Raw genomic sequence first — 20644 nt, forward strand, 5'->3', positions numbered from 1 at the left:
GGGGGAGGGTTCCTCACACTGGAAAATCCTTTTGTCCTGCCTATCCTATTTCTCTTCCAAGGCCTCCATTTTGGATAGGGGCCAGGCAAGGCAACCTTCTTTCTCCTCCCAGCTCTGCTTTGACTTACCTGACTTCAATACTATGTATGACCTAGGCTGATGCTTTCTCACCCTCCCCTTTCCAGCTTGTATGTGTATGTTTGTTTTGTCTTTCTCCATTACAACGTAAACTCCAAGAAGGCAGTGACTTTCTTTCTGTTTGTATTTGTACTTCCGGTGCATAGTACAGGGCCTGACATGTAGTAGGTAAATAATAAATATTTACTTCCTACCTAAGCCTCTTTTGAACTTAGCCAACAGATATCACAGAAATGATGGGAAGCTAGAAGACCTGGAATTGAGAGGATCTGATGTCTTCCTCTATTGCCTCTTGGGCTGAGGTGACCTTGGGCTCTCAGAGGTCAAACCAGTGGAATGTCAACTCCATCTGCAGCCCTGCCTTCCAACTGTAAATCCTGTGAGGCCCAGGGAAATGGATAGGTGGGAAAGGTAACAAGGTGCAGAGCTGTGACTGAACCAAGGTCCTCCTAATCCAGTACCCTTTCCTTACACTCCTCTGCCTTCAATTCATAAAGACACTTGAATATTTGGCTATTTAGATGACAAATTTCACAAGAAAAGGTTGTCGTCCCCCAGACTTCGGTGCCCCAATCCCTACATTTCCATAAATTACCTATTTGGAGTCCTTTGAGCAATCTTTACTTGCAAATCTTTACTCAAAATTGCCTCCTATATGGAAGGCATCACTTGTTGCCTAATGGTTGAGTTGAAGGCACACTGGCACATTTGATAACAACAACTCACCTCCACTGAAAATTCAGATAGATTTGGACCCACTGGCTTCCTCATTTGAGTAAAATATTAAAAGGCCTTTATAATTCTGACCCCAAATGATTTGTCTTTCAACCAGGGGATCAAGAGGATTCAAACTGATTGAAAGCCCTCATATTTGGTTCAAGTCAGGGATGATAAGGGCATAAGGGATGTATCTGGATAGATGCTCTCACTTGTGATTTTCACAGAGGCAGAGATGGGCAGGTCAATCTGTTAGTCAATTTATCAAGTACCCATGATATCTGTCTGGCACTGTACTAAACACTAGGGATATAAAGAAAGGCAAAAGACAATCTCTGCCCTCAAGGAGGACAATCTAATGAAAGAGACAAAAAGCAAACAAGTATGTACAAACCAGCTATAAAAAGGATAAATAGGAAGTAATCAATGGAGGGAAGGCATTACTATTAAGGGGTATCAGAAAAGCCTTCTAGAAGATGGGATTTTAGATGCGACAGAAGAAGCCAGAGAGGCCAGGAGGTGAAGATGAGGACAGAGAATATTCCAGACATGGGGACCAACCAGTGAAATTTCCTGGAGTCTGGAAATGAAATAGCTTATATGAGTAATAGGAAAGAGGCCAGACTTCATGGTAGGCTGGCTGAAGGGCTGGGAGAGGTGGAAGAAGACTGCAGGTAGGAAGAGGGCAGGTTGTGGAAGACTTTCTTTGAGGGCTAAACAGAAGATTTTATATTTGATCCTAAAAGTGATATGGAGCCACTGAAATTTATTGAATGGGGGTCACATGGTTAGATTTGCTTTTCAGGAAGAGCTGAGTCCAGGAAGATGGACTGGATTAGACAGAGATGAGGTAGAAACACCAAACAACAGTCATTACAATAATGTAGGCCTGGAGTGATAAAAATCTGCACTTGGGTGGTAGCAACACCAGATGAGAGAAGGGAGATGCTGTGAAGATGGAAACCACAGGATTTGAGCAATGATTGGATTTAGGGGGCAAGAGTGAGGAGCTGAATGCCAGTGGTATCTGAGAGACTATCATTATTAACAGGAATTTCTGAACTATCACATGAATCTGACATTTTGAAATGAGTAGAACTTGGCCAATGCCACTAGGGAATGATTTGTCATATCTCTACAGTAAATGAATTGTCATCTAATTCAACAGATAGATTCAATTCAGTACCTGTTAAATAAAGGATGTCAACATTGTGGGGCAAGGGGTTCTTGGATCTTCTATGCTAGGGCCTGGGGATTTTAAGTGAAGGTTCCCAGTTGCTTTAGACTGACTATGTAGGGTAGCTTGGCAAGTATCAGGTAGGGGCTCCTGCCCCTAAATGTCTCCCCAACATCACCACTGGCTTGTTACATAGATTACCTGGAATTTTATTCTTACTGCCCTTCTATAGACCCTATGAGCTTCATAATGGCTGATGGTATTATGATTCTTAGCTGAGGAAGATTTGCTTTTTATAAACCAAAATGCATCATGAGAATAGAGCTTTAGATTTGAATACAGGAAGATATAGGTTCAAATCCTGCTTCTGATATTTTTTACTATGGGACTGTGAACAAGTCACTTATCTGCCTCGGTTTCTTCATCCGTAAAATGGAGATACCTTTTGTGTTGACCTCACAGCATAGTCATGAGGATCACAGCTTCATAGAATTTTAGATTGTAAGTAACCTTAGCAGCTGTCTAATCCAATTCATATCCCAAAGGAATTTCCATTGTAACATAACTTTGACAAGTCTGAAGATCTTCAATGGGATAATACATATGTAAAGTTCTTAAAACAAAACAAACTCCAGACTTACTATCTAATTGGCTATTTGTCATTTTATAGTTCCATAACATTGGTTTGAACATTTCAAACCACCTGTCTTTGTTGTTGTTTTTCAATCATGACTGACTCTGTGATCCTATTTGGGATTTTCTTGGCAAAGATACTAGAGTAGTTTGCCATTTCCTTCACCAGCTCATTTTACAGATTACAAAACTGAGGTAAAAAGGGTTAAGCTGCTTGCCCAGGGTCACATAGCTAGGAAGTATCTGAGGTCAGATACCTTTCTACTTAGAGACAAAATAGCTGGTTAATTCAATGGAAAAAAAATTACCCTAGTTAATTTGGGACCATTTATATATTGACTAAATTTCTCTGCCAGCCTCAATCTTCCAAGTTAAATTTTAATATATACTCAAAAGCAACCGCTCAATGCACTGGAGAAAAGAGGCAGATCAGTGATGTCTCTACAATAACTTACAGTCTTAGAGGGTTGCCAGCCACTCTAGGGCTCAGGTGATTTGCTCAGAATCATTCAGGTAGTTCAGGATGTGTCAGAGACTTAAGCCCAGGCCTTTCTTCTTAGACCATCTCTCTCTGTTATGTTCTTTGCAAATACTAAGGCCCTATGTCGATGCCAACTTATTATTTATTCGCCTCACAAGTAAAAGGGGCCTGAGAAATTACCTAACCCAATTCCCTCATTTTACCTGTAAAATAGGGATAGTAGATATTACCTGTGTCATTGTCAGATGCTTTACTGCCTACCGGTCCCCAGGTGCCAACAAACCAAGACAACACAAGAAATGTCCATCAATGCCAAGGACAATCCCTTCTGCTACCTTTCTATATAGGTGAACAAACTCAAATTTAGGGAAGAGACTCTGCTAAGGTCACACAGAGCTGGGATTCAAACATAGATCTTAAAACTCAAGATCCTGTCCTGTTTTTACCATTCTGCACTCCTAGTACCTTAGTTGGCCGCCAGCTCAGAATAAAGGCCCTGTGGAAAAAGGAGATGAGATAAAGCGGTGCACAGAGTATAGCCTGTGGAGGCTGCGGGATGGATGATTTTCTAAAAGAGCCCTTGGGGCAAAGCAAACCTCACCTCCTTTATATAATTGTCCTGGGTTGGAGATTTGCATGCTGTGGTCTCTCCTGCATAAAGCTTGAAACTTTTCTCCCCAGGAACAAGCCTAAGGGTTTTATTATCTGAGTAACACTTTCCATTGCTTCCCTCTGCCCAGAGGGGTAGAACCTCCCGGGAGACTGAAAGTCTTTGATTACTGGCTCCCCGGCAAACCAGTGCTTGTCTCTCCCCACTGGCCCCGACCCACCCCTCTATTTTTTAAATTCCATCCCCTGAAACCACTTGGGTTGATTCTTTCACTCTTGAGTTGCAAGATTAAGTGACTGAGTGTTTAGATAAGGTGCATTCTGTCCCAGGACAAAACAGTCTTCTATGCTGAGGGCCTGGGCCCCATTCAAGTTGAGCATAAAACTCTCATTACCAAGTTAAGTGTGTGAAAGTAGAAGGGATGCAGACCTAAAGTCACCTTTTTCTGCACTATTTTAGCCTCTTCCAGATGAGCTCAAATAGCTCATTCCAGAGCCAGGCTGCTAAGAAGACACACTTTCTATGAAAAAACTCCCAACAATTTTCCTGGCATGAACACATCTGATCCTTCTATTAAAGATCTCAAGGCAGCCAGTTAGGCTGGGCCTCATCATGCAGTTATTTGCTCCTTGTAAAAATAATAAAACAGGCCCTGACAGTTCATTTTTTCCTATTAAAAAACAAAGTCCTCCACACATTTCCAGTGTCTTTTTTGTTTGAGGATGATCTCGCTGGATGCCAGAAGCTTCCCAGCAGTGTCAGGAGCTGTCCCGATTGCCACAGAAAAGGCAAGGGGAGGAATTAAGTCATTCTATAATTTCAGTCTTCCAAATTAAACCTTATATATGCCATGATTATTTACCCTTCCTTTGTTCCTGGGAAAGGAAAGCAGAGGCAAGCTCAAAGTGTATTCATTTCTTACAGTGACATAAGTGGCAATTTCCACCTAAACAATAATTGTCCTTGTCCCCTCCCCTTTAAATATCCAGCTATTGTAGTGTTTCTTTGAAGAAATGGGGACTTAATGCCAAACCTGCTTCAGATTTTTTCCCCTTGGTCTCTATTTGAAAACCAGTTCAGCTTATTGCCCTTAGGGAAAACAGAACTGATGATTTCAGTTTGGTAGGAAAAAGTGCCAGGAGTCTTAGGTTAAAAGTTCCCAGTCTGCCAATTTCTAACTGGGTCACTTTGAGCAAATCTCTTTCCCTCTCACAGCCTCAATTTCCTAATTTTTAAAATGGGAACCACGTGACAACTTTCAACTCTGATCTCTTCTTTCAAGGTGGGGTAAATGTGGAGTAGGATGAGGTGGTGGGTAAAATAAGATCTGGGATAAAGTCCTACCTTTGACTCATAATGGCTATGTGACCTTGGACAAGTCACTTAATTGACTTAAGCCAGTTTTGTTGTTCAAGATGTGTCTAACTCTTAGTGACTCCATGGACCCCATTGCACACCAATACTGTCCATGGCGGTTTTCTTAACAAAGATACTGTAGTGGTTTGCCATTTCCTTCTCCAGTTAAGCCAGGTTAGCAGGAGCTTGATGAATATCTCTAGAATGGAGTTGTATTGAAATGCTCCCATGAAGTGATCATGCCTAGAAAGGGATGTCCATCATGCAAGACTGCACCATCCTGTGACATGAAGTGTTTTTATCTTTTGAGTCTTCAGGGCTTAGGGGCACATTTGACTCAATGAGGAGGAAGTGGAAAGGCAATCACACTCAATTTCAATGACTACATATAAAATCTAAATAGCATCTTTGCATTGTTTTCTAAGACATAAATGAGCTCAGAATAGGTTTAAACTCTTGCATGTACTTTTTGACTGATGGGCTGGTAAAACTGGGGCCAGAGCTATGAACCCTTTTTTCCTAAGACCTAATTGGAGGTCTTAGAGGGAAATACTTGCTGGAGAAGGTCTGTGTGCTAAATAGGATATTTCCTGATAATGCAGTACCACAAGAACCAATCTCCATCATCATAAAAAAAAGTTTCACTACACTCTGCTGTTGCTGTTCAGTCGTTTGTTTTTTACCCCCAGTCATTTTTGACTCTTCAAGACCCCATTTGGGATTTTCTTGGCAGAGATACTGGAGTGATTTGGCATTTCCTTCTCCAGCTCATTTGACAGATGAGGAAACTGAGGCAAGCAGGGTTATGTGACTTGCCCAGGGTCACACAGCCAGAAGTGGTTGAGACCAGATTTGAACTCAGGAAGATGAGTCTTCCTGATTCCAAGCCCCATGCACTACTCATTGCACCACCTAGCTGCCTCTTACTACACTCTGTGAAAGACCAATACCTTTTATTCAGTCTTTGAATTAGTTTCAAGGAAGGAATTCAATCAGTGGAACCTATATGCTTACAGTTACCATTTCTTTTTTTTCCCTCTTGACATGTATTTTATTTGTAATTTATGGAATTTATGACTTCATAAATTTCAGTTACTATTTCAGCTTCATTTCCACCCTACACTTCCCTCTGGCACTTCTGTCACACCACAGGCAAGCTTCTCTAACCTTCAATCAATCAACAAGCACCTTTTAAGTACTTAGTATGGAGGAGATGAGGTGGTAGATATTGGGATTATGAAGATAAAACATCGGAGATCCCAAACTGAAGGTGCTTTAAAATGGTGTTGTTTTGGGAGGCACTTCAGATCCCATACTGAACATGCTTTAAAATGGTGTTGCTTTGGTGAACACTTCAAAAGCCCTAAAAAACTATGTATGAACTATTGGTTGAGTGGTTGATCACATGGAGAAGCCCATGCCTTTCCCTCTGGCAAAGCTTAATTATCAGTAAACAGAACAGGTGGCCAAGATCCATGTGAGTAATCAGACGCGACAGGTGAAAATAAAACTAATGATGATCTTTGCGCTTAAATACTCAATATTTGGCCTGACCAGCCCTCTTCTCTCTTCTGTGCACAAATGTTTTTGCTTTGCTAGATATGAAGATTGAGTTTGCCATTTTAGCAATCTCCTTGGTGCTAGCTGGTGTGAGATAAAGAATGGAACAGTGGCCATTTGAAGGGCAGATATTAAAAAGACAAGATTGGGGGAAAACATGTCTGAATTCATACCCATTATCTTCTGGGGCCTTTGTTGAGAGTGCCTCTCAATTCCTTGTCTTATTTTATATGTTAAACCCCCTCTCTGGGTCTAAAAGGCTGTTGAAGTAATATCAAAATCCCCTAGTGGATCAGCCAATATTTTACATTATCCTTCCAAATATTTCCCTTCATTTCTTTTTTAAAGTGACATATAGATATTTCCTTAAGGAACTAATACTGACTGTTCTTCATCCAGGGTTTGTATAACTTAATTCCTATTGTCTAAGTTGGTGGTTTCCAAAGTCCTCAAAGGGGAAAAGGGCTTATTCCAGTATGATTTTTCAACTGCCCTCAAAGGGAATGTGATCAGTCAATTAAAAGCTGGGAAGATGGGTAGCATCCTGGGACAGACAATTCTGGAGAGTGTTTCCAACGCCACATTTACTGGTTTTTCCAAATTCTTCCTCTCTGACTTTGCCTTCTTCCTTGGAAGTGCAAACTTCCAACAATTATCAGTTTTTGAGGCTGTCATTGGCCTCTCAGGTTCCCAAGAACAGTGGCAGCTGTTTCATCGGTGCCACTGGGCAAAATCATCTTCTACACCCCCCAAATCCTAATGGCTTCAGTAGGTGCCTTCTGGGAAAAGGTTCCCAATTCAGGGACAGTGACTGGTGAAATATGCCCTCCTCCCTTTTGTCCCACTTTGGATGGGAATGAATCACATGGGATTAGCAATTACAGATAGATTATGATCTGTACTAAAGATGTCATGCTATCTTTCCACCCAAATCTACCCTCCTTCTAAGCTTCTTTATTACTACTGTGAGGTCATCATTCTTCTGGTCATCCATATTCTCACAACCCCCAGGTTATCTTTGACTCCTCCTCATCTGCCTTGCCCCACAGTCAATCAGTTATCAAATCTTGTCCAGTCTCCACATATCCCATATTTGTCTTCACTCATATGCCCACCATCCAAGTTAAGAGTCTCACCATCTTTCGAATGTCTATTTGTTGTCAGTCCTTTGTTCTCAAATAGGATCATGGTATCAGGGAGGTGATGCCACAAGCGACCAGATTGAAATGAGGAGGGCTATGCAAAGTCCCCAGTCTCACTCTCTCCTCCAGAGCCATCTGGGTCTAGTGGCAAGATACAGATCAGGACAACTGGAGACGCCCTCATGTTTATTGCAATAACTGGCAATTGGTCTCAAGTTTGTCCCCTCTGCAATCCATCCTCCTCCACACAGCTGTCAAGCTATTTTCCTAAAGTACACTTCATCCCCCTACTCAAGAAATCTTAGTGGTTCCTTATTGACTCTAGTATCAAACATTTTGTTTCTATCTTTTTCCTTTTTAAATTTCTATTTTAGTGGATACTTTATAATTTACATACTTATTAGTAATATGTACAATTTATAAGAAAATATATGCTAACTGCTCCCCAGTTCTTTAATGGGAGGGATGTGTGATTAAAAAATAACTGGAGACCACTGCTTTAGATGTTCAGCCTTTTCTTCAGCATAATACAATAATCCTAGGTTCCCAACAAGATCCTCACTTGTACTGAGTTTTACCTTCTACAAAGCCCTTCCCTATACATCATCTCATTTGATCCTTATAACAATCTTTTGAGGGAACAGTGGTAGGTATTATCATGACTATTTTGTAGATAAGGCACCTAAGAGGTGAAGGGACTTGAGGCATAAATGGCATAGCCAGGAATGAGCCTGCAGCTAGGGAAGCTTAAGAGCTTTGGACCCGCAGTCAGGAGGGACCTGAATTCAAATCATGTTTCAGATACTTACTAGTCATGGGACGAGTCCCTAACATCTGACAGACTTAACATCCCTAAACTTAAAAGGGTTGTGGGGACCAAATGCAATACTTACATATTGCATACATACAGTACATATACACATACTCTCATATATATGTACACATGTTATAGATATGTATTGTCTATTTATATTCATTGATATCTGTACTCTGTAACTATCCATTCATCTCATCATCCATGTACCTCTCCGTCCATCCATCATCTGCCTATCCATTGGTAGATCCCCCTATCCATCCACTTATATATGTATCTATCTATCCATCCATTCACCTATCATCTATCAATTATCTACTTATCATCCATCTATCTATCTATCTATCTATCTATCTATCTATCTATCTATCTATCTATCCATCCATCTATCCATCTATCTCCATCCATCTATCTCCATCCATCCATCACCCATCGGGGTGCCAACAGGTCTGCTCCGGGAGGTTGCCACAGCTGTAAAGTTGACAAGTGCCTCAGGTCTCTTGGGTCACCATGCACATCTCCACACACCGGCACCCACGAGGTCTCGGCGCCATGGTGCCCAGCGCTCCTCGGAGTCCCCAGGACACGCCAGGCCGGGGAAGGGTCAGGGCCCAGGCTGGCTGTTTCACGCGCGGCTGCCCACGCTCTAGGCGCGGGGGGTGGCGCCGTCGGGGCTCTCGTCCTCGTCCTCATTCTCCCCGTCAGGGCCGGGCTGGGCCCCGAGGCCCCGGGCCCGGTTGAAGACGCCGTGGGTGTGGCGCTCGCACACGTAGCAGCGCGGGGAGGCGCGGAAGTGGCGCAGGGCGCAGGCCTCGCAGAAGAAGTGGCCGCACTGGGTGACCACGGGGCTGCGGAAGGGCTGGCGGCAGATAAAGCAGGCGTGGGGCGCGCGGGCCTGGTCGGCGCGGCCGCCACCTCCCAGCTCGTAGGCCGCGGCGTCGGGGGCGCCGGAGCGGCCCTCGTGCAGCTCGCGCTCCATCTGCCAGCCGTGCTTGTAGTCGGAGCGGTCGTGCAGGAACTTGCAGCTGTGGCCGAAGCCGCAGAAGCCGGTCTCCTTGTAGTCCTTGCACACGTCCGGCTGGTAGTCCCAGCGCACGGTGGCGCGCAGGTGCGCGGGGGCGCGCATCGGCCCCTTGCGCGCCGGGGCCTGGGGCCCGCGGGCCGCGTCCGGCTCGTAGCCGGCCGTGGCGCCCATGTCCTCGGGCCCGGCCGGCTTGGCCGAGCGGCTGGACGGGTAGAGCACGGCCAGGGCCGAGGCGCGGGCCTCGTCGTCGCGGCCCCCGCGGCCTCCGCCGCTGCTCTGGATCATGGGGTTGGGGGCGGGCCGCTTCTTGTCCGGCCGGACCGCGGCCGGGCCCTCGTCGCTGCTGCCGTCGCTGCTGCCGTCCTCGGGCCGCCCCTCGTCGGCCCCGCGTCTCCGGCGGCGGCCCGCAGGCGCCGGGCGGCCCTTCTTGAAGAGGAAGGGGCAGAGCGGCTTCGACGGCGAGGGCGAGGGCGAGGGCGGCGGCGCCTCCTCGGCCGTGGCGGGAAGCGGGCCGGAGGCGTCCATCAGTGCCTCTGGGAGAGGGGGCGGAGCGCGGGGCTGGCAGCTGGGCCCCGCCCCGGGACTTAGGTCTGAGCCAATGGGACGGCCGTGCGGGGTGACGTCACGAGTATCTACGGGGGGGCATTGCACATATGAACACATGCGAACGTCTGTGGCGCATCCCTGCATTCGCGTATCTGCCCAAATCTGCGCGGATCGTTGCTTACAGAGCTCCTTGCATTCCTATCTCCAGGTGAACGTTGGTGGGAGGAGAGGACGCCCTGTCCTATCCCCATAACGGCCCTGGAAGGGAGGTGCTGCCGTTTTCATCCCCATTTTACAGAGGGGGAAACTGAGGCAGGCAGCCTTCTCCCAGTGAGCCTTTGAGGCAAGATTCCAGTCCTCACCACCTCGTTCTTTCCACCATGGGCATCGACAGCAAGAATGACAGGGACCCTTTGGGCAGGCTGGGAATCCCAGGGAGTTCTCAGGGTGTTTTTAAAATAAGATATACAGAATTATACAAAATAAAACATACAGCTTTCCAAAGGACTCAGCAGAATGTCAAAAAACAAAAACAGGCTTAAGGATCCCAGTTTGGAGACCCCTCCACCATGGCCCTGTAAGGCTTGCAAAGTACTTTATGTACGGTGTCTTATGTCATCCTCACAACAGTTATTATTGTCCCCATTTTAGGGGAAAAAAAACTCTTTGAGGCAAGGGTTATTGTGACTACCATTTTACAGATGAGGAGACGGAGCTGAAGCACCTGGCCCACCCATGTCCTTCTGTTGAGAAAAGACAGCAGAGAAGAGGGACATTCTGCAGGCACATCCTCTGCTGGGGATTCCTGAGATCCAAATAACTGGAGAGTCACTGGTAACTGATGTCTGATGCTTACACGAGTGAGTTGTCCCCTGGTCTCAAACATTCTTCTAAATGCACAGGACTTGAGTGAAAAATCTCCCTCTGCATGTTCTGCCTTCTACCCAGCCGAACCTCTCTGGGAAAAGAACTCTCCTTGGTTTGTTTTCCTTCCCCGAAGTGTAAGCCAAACACTTTTAATGTGTGTGGGAGTGAACATTAACTATATTGCTGACCATGCATAACAACAGGAGAAATGGAACATTTCTCACCAAATGGAATTGTTATGAGTGACAGGCCAGCCAAGGAAAATCACTTTCAATTTTTCTTGTTTGTTTAAATGCTTTGATTATGAAGATTGTAATTCTATCTCCATGTAAAGAAGAAAATTAAAATAAAGTAAAAAAACCTAACAGCCCACAAAGCTAAACCCGATACTACTGTGAGTAACGAAAAGCAAAGGAAATATCACACTTTATAAAATCCCAACGCCCCCAGGTTTCCTGGTGTTGCTGTGGGAAAATAAAAATACATTGTGAGTCCTGCTGGTTTGTAATTTAAGGGCGCAGTCCGTCTTCCCTTTTAGACATGCTTCTAAATGCTTGGCGAGGCTGCAGGTCAGCCTAACAGCACTAGGAAATGAGTGGGAGCTTGACCCTGAACTTTGGGATTTCTTGCTTTGTGGCTAAGGCAGAGTCCTGGGAGAGTTCCCTTAGGCTAATGGGATCTTTGCAGACAGGCACCAGCTATTACAGAAGGCATGTAACTTAACCAGATGTTTTCCAAGCAAATGATGCTCTCGTTGCTATAAAATGGCTGAAACCTGTGGCTGCCTCCTACCAGATATTATATGTGTATATATGTACGTATGTATATATGTATGTGTGTATATGTATACACACACATATGGCTTTTTTTTTCCAGCAGGAATGGGGTCATCCTTGACATCAGTGGAATTGCACTTTAATTATTTTAGCCTTTCAGACCATGACCAAGATTGTATAAAATTGTAAAAAAATGCCATCATCTGATATAATAGATATGAGATAGATAGGCAGGAGAATTACAGAGAATTCTGTAAAGAAGTTTATGAAATAATGCAAAATGAAAAAAATCAGAAAAATGAAATACATGTTACTTATGATCATATGAAGAAAAGGGAATGAGGATGTGGGTCCATCAGATCCTAATGATGGCTTCTTGGAACAGGAGCTCTTAAGCTGGGGAACTTAAAAAAATACTTCCCTCTCCCCCAGTTCAGTATAATTGGTTTCCTTTGTAATACTATGTATTTTATTCCATGCATTTAAATATTCATTCCATGTGTGTTAAGGTTCAAATGAATTTTTAAAAAATCCAGTAAATTAATAGATTGACTACTGACTACACTGTGTTCTAAGGGAAATAAACACATACTGCATGGCTTTCCCAGGGATACAAAGGTCAGAGCATCACAAAACACACTGTGGTAAACAGGAAGGACAAATCTTTGATTACATAGCTCAGCTGCTATAAAGCTTCTCAGAGGTGCCTTCGACTTCTTGACTCACAATTCTCCCAAGAGTTGGGGTGGACTCACCAGGTTCTTACAGCACTGAAGGTAGTACAAAACTAGCCTAAATACTTGGTTTAACCCAATAAGATCTGGGGAAGTCTTAACCTTCTGTGAGAGACAGCAAAAGTTAAATTTCCACAGTAAGTTATTGTTAATTGGGGAAGTCACTGAGAATAAGTTAGAGAATAAGAAAGCCAGCAGGCTGCAAATGGACTCAATCAATCAAAAGACAGACAGTGGCCTTCAGAAAAATACAAAGTTTTTGATAAAGGAACCAAATCTACAGCTAGCTAGAACTAGCCAAGAAAAATGGCCTAGAGTTACCTGGGGAAGGTTTTTCTTCACTGTGCTTGCTTAATGAACTTCATGTATATAAGCAAACACACCCCACATAAAATTATCCCTCCGTATTCTGAGCATGGGTCCTATGTTAAAGCTTGTTTGGGAGGGGGAGTCACACAAAGAGGGGTTACGTAATGGGCATGTAGAGAAGATGGTGACCTAATGGAGAATGGACCAATTCTCCTGGTGGGAGGATCTAGCTTGAACTAACGGTATGTAGCTCATCTCGTTTCTGTATCCAGTGCTCCCTCCTCCTGAAAAGAGGGTAGGGGCTTGCTTTGGCCAAAGTATTCAATTCCTCTAAACTCTGCTGTAATAAATTTTCCTTGTTACCTTATTAGTGTCAAGAGTGTTTCTAATAAATTGGTGCCCAACATGGGGCACGACTAACTGACTTGGGGCAGAGTGAGATAAGACACCACGGAGGAGAGCCCTCCTGTTAAAGTTTTAACAGTCCCTGTGGTTGAATCTGCTCTGTTCAGGCACACGACCTCAAACCATGTTCAAAGGGTTCAGAGGAATTGGGAAAGGATTCTGCTGGCTGACCATGCAAGTCAATATATTGGACAAAGGTATGAACAGTCCGGAATTCCCACTCTGAATTAGTCTTTTACTGATGAGTGGAATTCAGCTGTAAACTCTTTGTTGGTCAGACCCCTGTCCCAGGCTCTGGTTGCCTTTAAGGTGATAAGTGGACTCAGACACTCCAGAGTCCTGGGAATCTGTGGATTTGGACAATGGAGGGGGGGAGTTCTAGGCCTAGGGGGGAGAAATCCCCGGGAAGACATCATTGAGGCTTCTTTGTTCTATGATTGTTGCCAACATACAGGTTTGGCTCTGTAGAATGTGTCCCAAAAGTCTTAGTGCAGGTTAAAGCATTAGCTGTTCTATATAAAATTGTCAAGTCTGAGACAGTAAATGATTATGTCTTGGTGGGGGGGACACACAGGGTCTCAAAAAATAGGCAATAAGAATATAAAAGACCCTTCCGGGGATAGATACAGGCTCTGGATTAGAAAGTAAATGTACCAATAATGCTTCCCCATTGGCAATGGGAATCTAGATTTTCCCAGAAGTTAACTGAGCATTTGGAAGGTATGGGGCCCTTGGTAAATGATTACTACTTCTGGGATAGCTCAGGGGGATCAGTGATGACCATCAGAGCCTTTTATGTTCACCAAAGCAATAAGACATATTGAAGAAGGGACTGGGGACAGCTTGTGACAAGTAAATCAAACTAATACGGTCATGTCTCTACTGCCTTCCCTGAAACCTGGATGGAGACAGCTAGGACTCTGAACCAGAGAGCCTTTCGGATAGCAATTTCTATCAGACCCCCAGCCCTTATTCCAGTTTAGCTCCTGCCACCATTGACCAGAGAAGCAATTCCTGTGGGGAAGGGGCAAGCTGTTCTCATCACTTGCCAACCAACTGCTACCTGTGAGGCAGACAAATCATCTTAGTCTGAAGCAGCAAGGCCCACCTGAGGAAGAGATAGAAAGTATCTCCTGTCTGTGCAAGTCAAGCTACTACTATTACCTCTACTACTATCTCTCCTCCAATCCTGATGGTAGCTCAGGACTTGAACCCAGGAACAGGGTCCCGAAGACCACTGGCCCTACTTCTAGCCTGGTCCCTGCAGCCATCATGGAGGGGAGAAATCACTATGAAGAAGGGGTCTATCTTCTTCTACACCACCGACTTTAGCTCCTAGACCAACTGCCATTGATGGGCCCTGGGAATGGCAGCATCTCCTCCCTCCTCTTCCCCTCTCAACTGCCTGTCTTGCTTCTCACTGAACCCCTATAACCATTATCCTGGGAAGGGACCCTTTGGAGATATGGCCTGGCCATGGCTTCTGCAGGCACTGCAGCCAAAGCTACAGAAAACCCAGGAGGGGGAGTTTTCACCCAGAGTCCTTGGCACTGACAGATAGTTCAATATCAGAAACTCTTATGGTTTTTTTCTTGTAGAAATGACATGAAAGATCATGCATTACCATCTGCTTTGCTGCTGCACCCTAAGGACCAAGAGACCTTTCCATATGACTTGCAAGTGAAAACTTCCATATGGGTTTCTCCCCTAATATGATGTGAGCTCTTGGAGAGCTGGGACTTTATTACTTTTCTGTTTGTCTCCCTAGTGCTTAGCACAGCGTTTTGCACAAAATTAAGTGCTTAATTAATGCTAATTTATTTATCTCTAGGTTGTCTCTTTGTATCTACCACAGATCAGTGATTGGAAACCACTTGATGACTGCTGAAAAGACAGGGTAGAGTAGTTAAGGGTAGATCAGGATTGGGAGCTAAGGCTCCTCCTCTTCAAATGGATGGTTCATTTAGGATGGGCAGAGAAGGGAATTATACAGTGTGAGCTGTCTACAGCAAGTGTGTTCCATGGACAAAAAGTCATGCAATCCACTACCTCCCCAGACAAGTGACCTACAAGAGATGCAGGGCCAGCCACATTGCTTCTGGATACTCTTTTTTTTTCTCCTTTCTCTTCTCTCTTTTCTCCTTCCCCCTTATCTCATTTTGTTTAACATTGAGGGATGGTTTTGTTTTCTTATTGTTTTTAGCTTTTCATCTCTGATGGTTCTAGAAAAAGCTAAGTAATAAAACCTTTCTAACATAACAGGGTTAGTCCATGTATCATGGATTAAATGTAGTCATGAGGCTCTCTGTTGGTGATGAGTTTCTGCCAGCCTAATGGAGAGGGTGGGCCAGGGCCTTCACCCGAGTCTAATCCTGCCCAGCATTTATGATTTTGGCATCAGTCAATTTGGGTGTACTCTTGGAAGAGGCCAGCAGTGGAATGAGGCTTCTGAGCAGGTGCCCAAGCAAAATTGAAGGCTAATTGGAATCAAAAGACTGGAAGAAATGCACCTCCCCACTCTAGGGAACTTGTCTGTTCACAGCATTATAGATGTAGAACTTAGAAGCAGCTTGGTGATCATTAGAGAACTCAGCCTGAAATTAGAAATATGAGTTTAAATGCAACCTTAGACACTTATTAGCCATATGACCCTGGACAAGTCATTAAACCTGCTTGCCTCAGTTGCCTTAACTGTGAAATGAGCTGGAGAAGCAAGTGGCAAACTATTCCAGTATCTTTGCCAAGAAAACCTGGAATGAGGTCATGAAGAGTGGACATGACTGAAACAACTCAATAATCATGACAACATATTGAAGAGGGGTGGAACTTGTTGCATTCAGGCCAAAGGTCTGAAGAGTTAATGGGTGGAAATTGCAAATATTTAGTCTTGACATTAGGGGCACAAAACCCCTAAAACCTAATACCTAGGTGTCCTTGTGTGGAATGGGCTGCCTTAAGGGATCCCTTGTTGGAAATCCAGGTGCTGAATGACCACTCCTTATGTATATTGTGCTAGGGATTCTTTTCCAAGTTCTAGTCAGTTTAGATAACCAGCAAGCTTCTTTTCCATTCTAAATTCTGTGATTTTGTAATATTATTTTTCTGGGCCTCAGTTTATTTATCTGTAAAATGAGTGGGTTTGGCCAGATGATTTCCAAGGTCCTTTCTAACTCTAACATTCTATTCTTAATGAATATTCCATTTTTATGAAATGGCAGTAGGGAGAGAACACTGGCTTGTGCTATGGATAGGCAGTAGAGGAGTCTGTAGTATAATACTTTAAGGAGATGCAGATGCTTGAGGGGGAGGGCTAGCTTATGGGAAACCATACATTTGTCTTTAGTCTTACTGTCTCCCCTATAAGATTCAACATCTTCCTCCCCCTTCTTGTCTCTGCCCCATTTCTTTACTGGCTCCCACTTCTATGAGGAAGCAAGCAGGGCATTTAGGAACAGAAAAAAAATCACTTGATTTGAATGACAAATACCCAGAATATCATGGCCTTTTATGAAGATGCTTACTACAGGGCAATTTTCTACATGGATGAGGACTGAACTCAGTTGTGAAAGATGAGATACGTGATCCTGAAACTCAATCTTCGGAGCACATTGTCCTCGCTCAGACACTCTCAGGATTAAGTTGTGTGACACAGCCTCTTAGTAGTAAAATGCCTGATTTTAGACCACATACAATTCTTAGGGAAACAGAAACATGCCATATGAGCTCCCTAGATGGAAAGCAGCCAGGGCCACAACACTAGGAAGACAGGATGGGGAAGATCCTATATCACCACAATGGAAATGCTACAAGCTGCTTGGATTTGCTTGACCATCCATCCACTTCCTGACTTGCACATAACCCTCTGATTCTCACAGAAATTGGGTTAGTCCAACAAGGGATTGTTGAAAGCTGTTCAAAGCTCACTTAAATACATGCTTCTTCTTTATGATATGTGGAGAAGTTTCAACCTTGTTTCTAGGGTTTTCCTGTTTTATGTTTATTACCAGCATAAAGAACTGGCCTCATACGAAAAAGGTCATATAGGGAAATGAAGCAATTGCAAGATTGTCTTTAGGCTTACTGGGAGTCGTTGAAAATTTTTGAGTGGGGTTGGGTGACATGGTCAGATGTGTATTTAAAGGATATCAGTCAGTAGCTGAATGGAGGATAGATTGGAGAAGGGAAATTGGAAGCAGGGAGACCAATTAGGATGTCATTGTGTTACTCTAGATTCTAGAATATAAAAAGTGATGAGGGCCTGGACTTGGGTAATTTTGTGGGTGGAGAAAAGGAGAGTAAAGAAGGAGATGTTGACTAGACTTTGTAACTGACTGGGTGTTGGGATTGAGGGAGTGGGATGAGTCAAGGATGACTTCAAAGCTGTTAAACTGTGTGACAGGAAGAATGATGAAGCTATTAATAGAAATGGGAAAAATTAGAGGTAGAAAAAATGAAGTCAGTCCTGTTTGGGATATGTTGAGTTTGACATGCTTGGGAGATAGCTGGATGGAGATGTCCAGCATATACTAGTGCACTCCAGCCTGGAGTGCAAGAGTGTGATTAAAGGTGGATATAGAGATATATCCAGGTGGATCACCTTTAAGGGCATTTATTTTTGAAAAAAAAAAAAGGGATGATGTCTTGACAACTCAAAATAATGAAACTATGATCATGGAACTGCAGATGTTATATTTGAGCAGGGGCAACTTCTGTGCCCTCACAAATCACATTGCCTAATAATGCATTTTTATACCCCTCGTCCTGTTCGATTCACACAGCATTTCTGTGAGGTTGATTATGAAGGTGAGACCATCATTTTATAGCTAAGAAAACTGAGGTTCAGAAAGTTCAAGTGAGTTACTTGAGGTCATAAGCTTGCTAAGTGGGAGAATCTGAGTTCCAACTCAGGACTGACTCCAAGAGTCCAAGTTCAATATCTTTCCCTGTGCAGTACCATAATTCCTGTTTGTTCATAAAGCCGACTTCATGGATATGCCCAAATTTCTCTGTCTCTGTTTCTCTCTCTGTCTCTCTCGTGTCTTTCTCTCTTTGTTGGTATCTCTCTCTTTCTCTCTCTCTCTCATACGCTCCCCCATATACCCATGCCCTTCAAATACCCAAAAGATTGTATAAGATATAATTCAGAGAAGAGGATAGAAAACTTGACCATGACAGATCTTGACAAGTGAGGAGACACTGGAAAGGACTAGCAATCTCACCCCAACTATAGAACATTAAGGAAGATCCAGAATGGAAGGTTTAGTATTTTTGCATGGAGGAAAAAAAGGTTAGTAATATTTGAAATTCAGAAATGCAAACAAAAACAACTGTGAAGTTCCACCTCACATAATCAGATTGGCAAAGAAGACCAGAGAGGAAATTGACAGATGTTGGAGGGGCTCCAGGAAAACAGGGACACATGCACTGTTGGTGGAACTGAATTGTTTCTACCATTCTGGAAAATAATTTAAAACTATGCCCAAGAATCTATCAAACTGTCCATACCCTGTGACCTAGTTGGGCCAATACCCCAAAGAAATCAAAGAAAGCAGAAAAGGATTTATACAGGCATACCTCATTTCATTGCACTTTGCTTCATTGTGCTTTGGAGATAATTGTGATTTTTACAAATTGAAGGTTTGTGGCAATCCTGTATTGAGCATCAGTGCCATTTTCCCAACAGCATGTGCTCACACCATCTCTCCATTCTATCTTGGTATTTCTCACAGCATTGCAAACTTTTTCATTATTATAATATTTGTTATCGTGATCTATAATCAGTGATTTTTGATGTAACTATTGTAATTGTTTTGGGGTGCCACAAACCATGCTCATATAAGAAGGCAAACTTAATAAATGTTGTGTATGTCCTGCCTTTTCCACCAACAGGTCTTTCCCCCATCTCTCTCTCTCCTCTCCAGCTCCCTTATTCCTTGACACACAACAATATTGAAATTAGATTAATTAATGGCCTCTAAGTGTTCAGGTGAAAGAGTCATTCTATGCAGCAAACCTCACTGTTGTCTTATTTTTAAAAATTGCCACTGCCACTCCAGCCTCCAGCAAGCACCACCTGATAGGTCAGCAGCTGTCAACATCGAGGCAACACCTTCCACCAGCAAAAAGATTACAATTTGCTGAAAGGTCGCATAATGGTTAGCATTTTTTTAGGAATAGCATATTTTTAAAATTGTCACGTACATTTTTAGATGCAATGCTATTGCACACTTAGGAGACTATATTATAGTGTAAACATAACTTTTATGTGCACAGAAAAACAAAGAACTTCATGTGACTTGCTTCATTGCGTGGTGTGGAAATGAACCCACAATATCTCCAAGGTATGCCTGTATATGAAGATATCTGGAGCAGCTTTTTTTAGTGACAGCCAGAGTTGGAAACTTATGATAATAACCATGATAAAAATAATATCAATGTTAATGATATATATTACTAAAAGTAGATTTATATAGCACCTGCTGTGGGCTAGGCACTGCTAAGTGCTTTGCAGATATTTTATCCTCACAACAACCCCTGAAGGGAGTGCTATTATTAACCCCATTTTATAGTTGAGGAAACTGAGAGTAAGGGACTTAGACTTGACCAGGGTCACGTAGTTAGTGTCTGAGGCTAGGTTTGAACTCAGGTCTTCCTGACTCCAGACCCACCACCTAGGGAAAAGCTAAACAAATTGTGGTACATGGTTGTAATGGAATATTACTGTGCTATAAAAAATGAGAAAATGGACAATTTCCTAGAAGAAATTAGGAAGAACTTTATAATGTGATAGAGAGCAAAGTGAGTGGCATGTGGAGAACAGTCTATATAATGAGAAGAATGAGACTGAGAAAAACTATTTTGAAAGACTTTAGAACTCGAATTCAACGCAATGATAAACCACAACTCCAAAAGAATACGCCACCTCATGATCGAGACATGTTGAATTTAAAATTCAAAGAGATAAGGCTTACTTAGTTTTACTAAACTAGGTATGTAGATTTCACTTATTTATTTTTAATTAATCACTGGGGTGTGGAGGGGATAGAAGGAAAGGAAAATTAATTGAAAATTAAAATTAATTGAGAAGATGAAATTAAAATAACTAAAAAATTTGAAATTCTATTTTGTTTCTTTAAAGGGGTCCTAAAGCATGTGTCCATAAGGGTTTTTTGGCTGTTTACTCAGATGGCATTCTTTCAAATCCATTTGACATTACAAGAAGCCACAATTCTGTAATGCCACGAGTTGGATGTCTCTGTGCTTTTCCCCCCCTTACTATTTTCAGCTTAGAAAAGGAAGAATCAGGAAATGTCATCCTCACAGCTCTTGTAGCCCAGCCAATTTACATGTAATCT

At 43.2% G+C, this 20644-nt stretch overlaps 2 protein-coding genes across 2 annotated transcripts in view; both read right to left on the reverse strand.

The window, feature by feature from the left end:
• SLC9A9 (solute carrier family 9 member A9) overlaps positions 1–20644 on the reverse strand; it is a 727593-nt gene that overhangs the window by 17254 nt on the left and 689695 nt on the right. The gene's annotated exons all lie outside the window — the stretch shown is intronic.
• On the reverse strand, positions 8161–10423 carry LOC140509987 (E3 ubiquitin-protein ligase RNF113A-like). The gene has a single exon (XM_072618221.1). The coding sequence runs from the start codon at positions 10340–10342 to the stop codon at positions 9275–9277; it is 1068 nt and encodes a 355-aa protein (XP_072474322.1). The 5' UTR covers positions 10343–10423; the 3' UTR covers positions 8161–9274.

This window comes from Notamacropus eugenii, chromosome 6, assembly GCF_028372415.1.
Source record: "Notamacropus eugenii isolate mMacEug1 chromosome 6, mMacEug1.pri_v2, whole genome shotgun sequence".
In the NCBI taxonomy this organism is placed as follows: Eukaryota; Metazoa; Chordata; class Mammalia; order Diprotodontia; family Macropodidae; genus Notamacropus; species Notamacropus eugenii.

What these genes read in the sequence shown, in the direction of transcription:
- LOC140509987 (XM_072618221.1), bottom strand. Translation starts at nt 10,342, where the DNA reads ATGCAGGGATGCGCCACAGACGTTCGCATGTGTTCATATGTGCAATGC.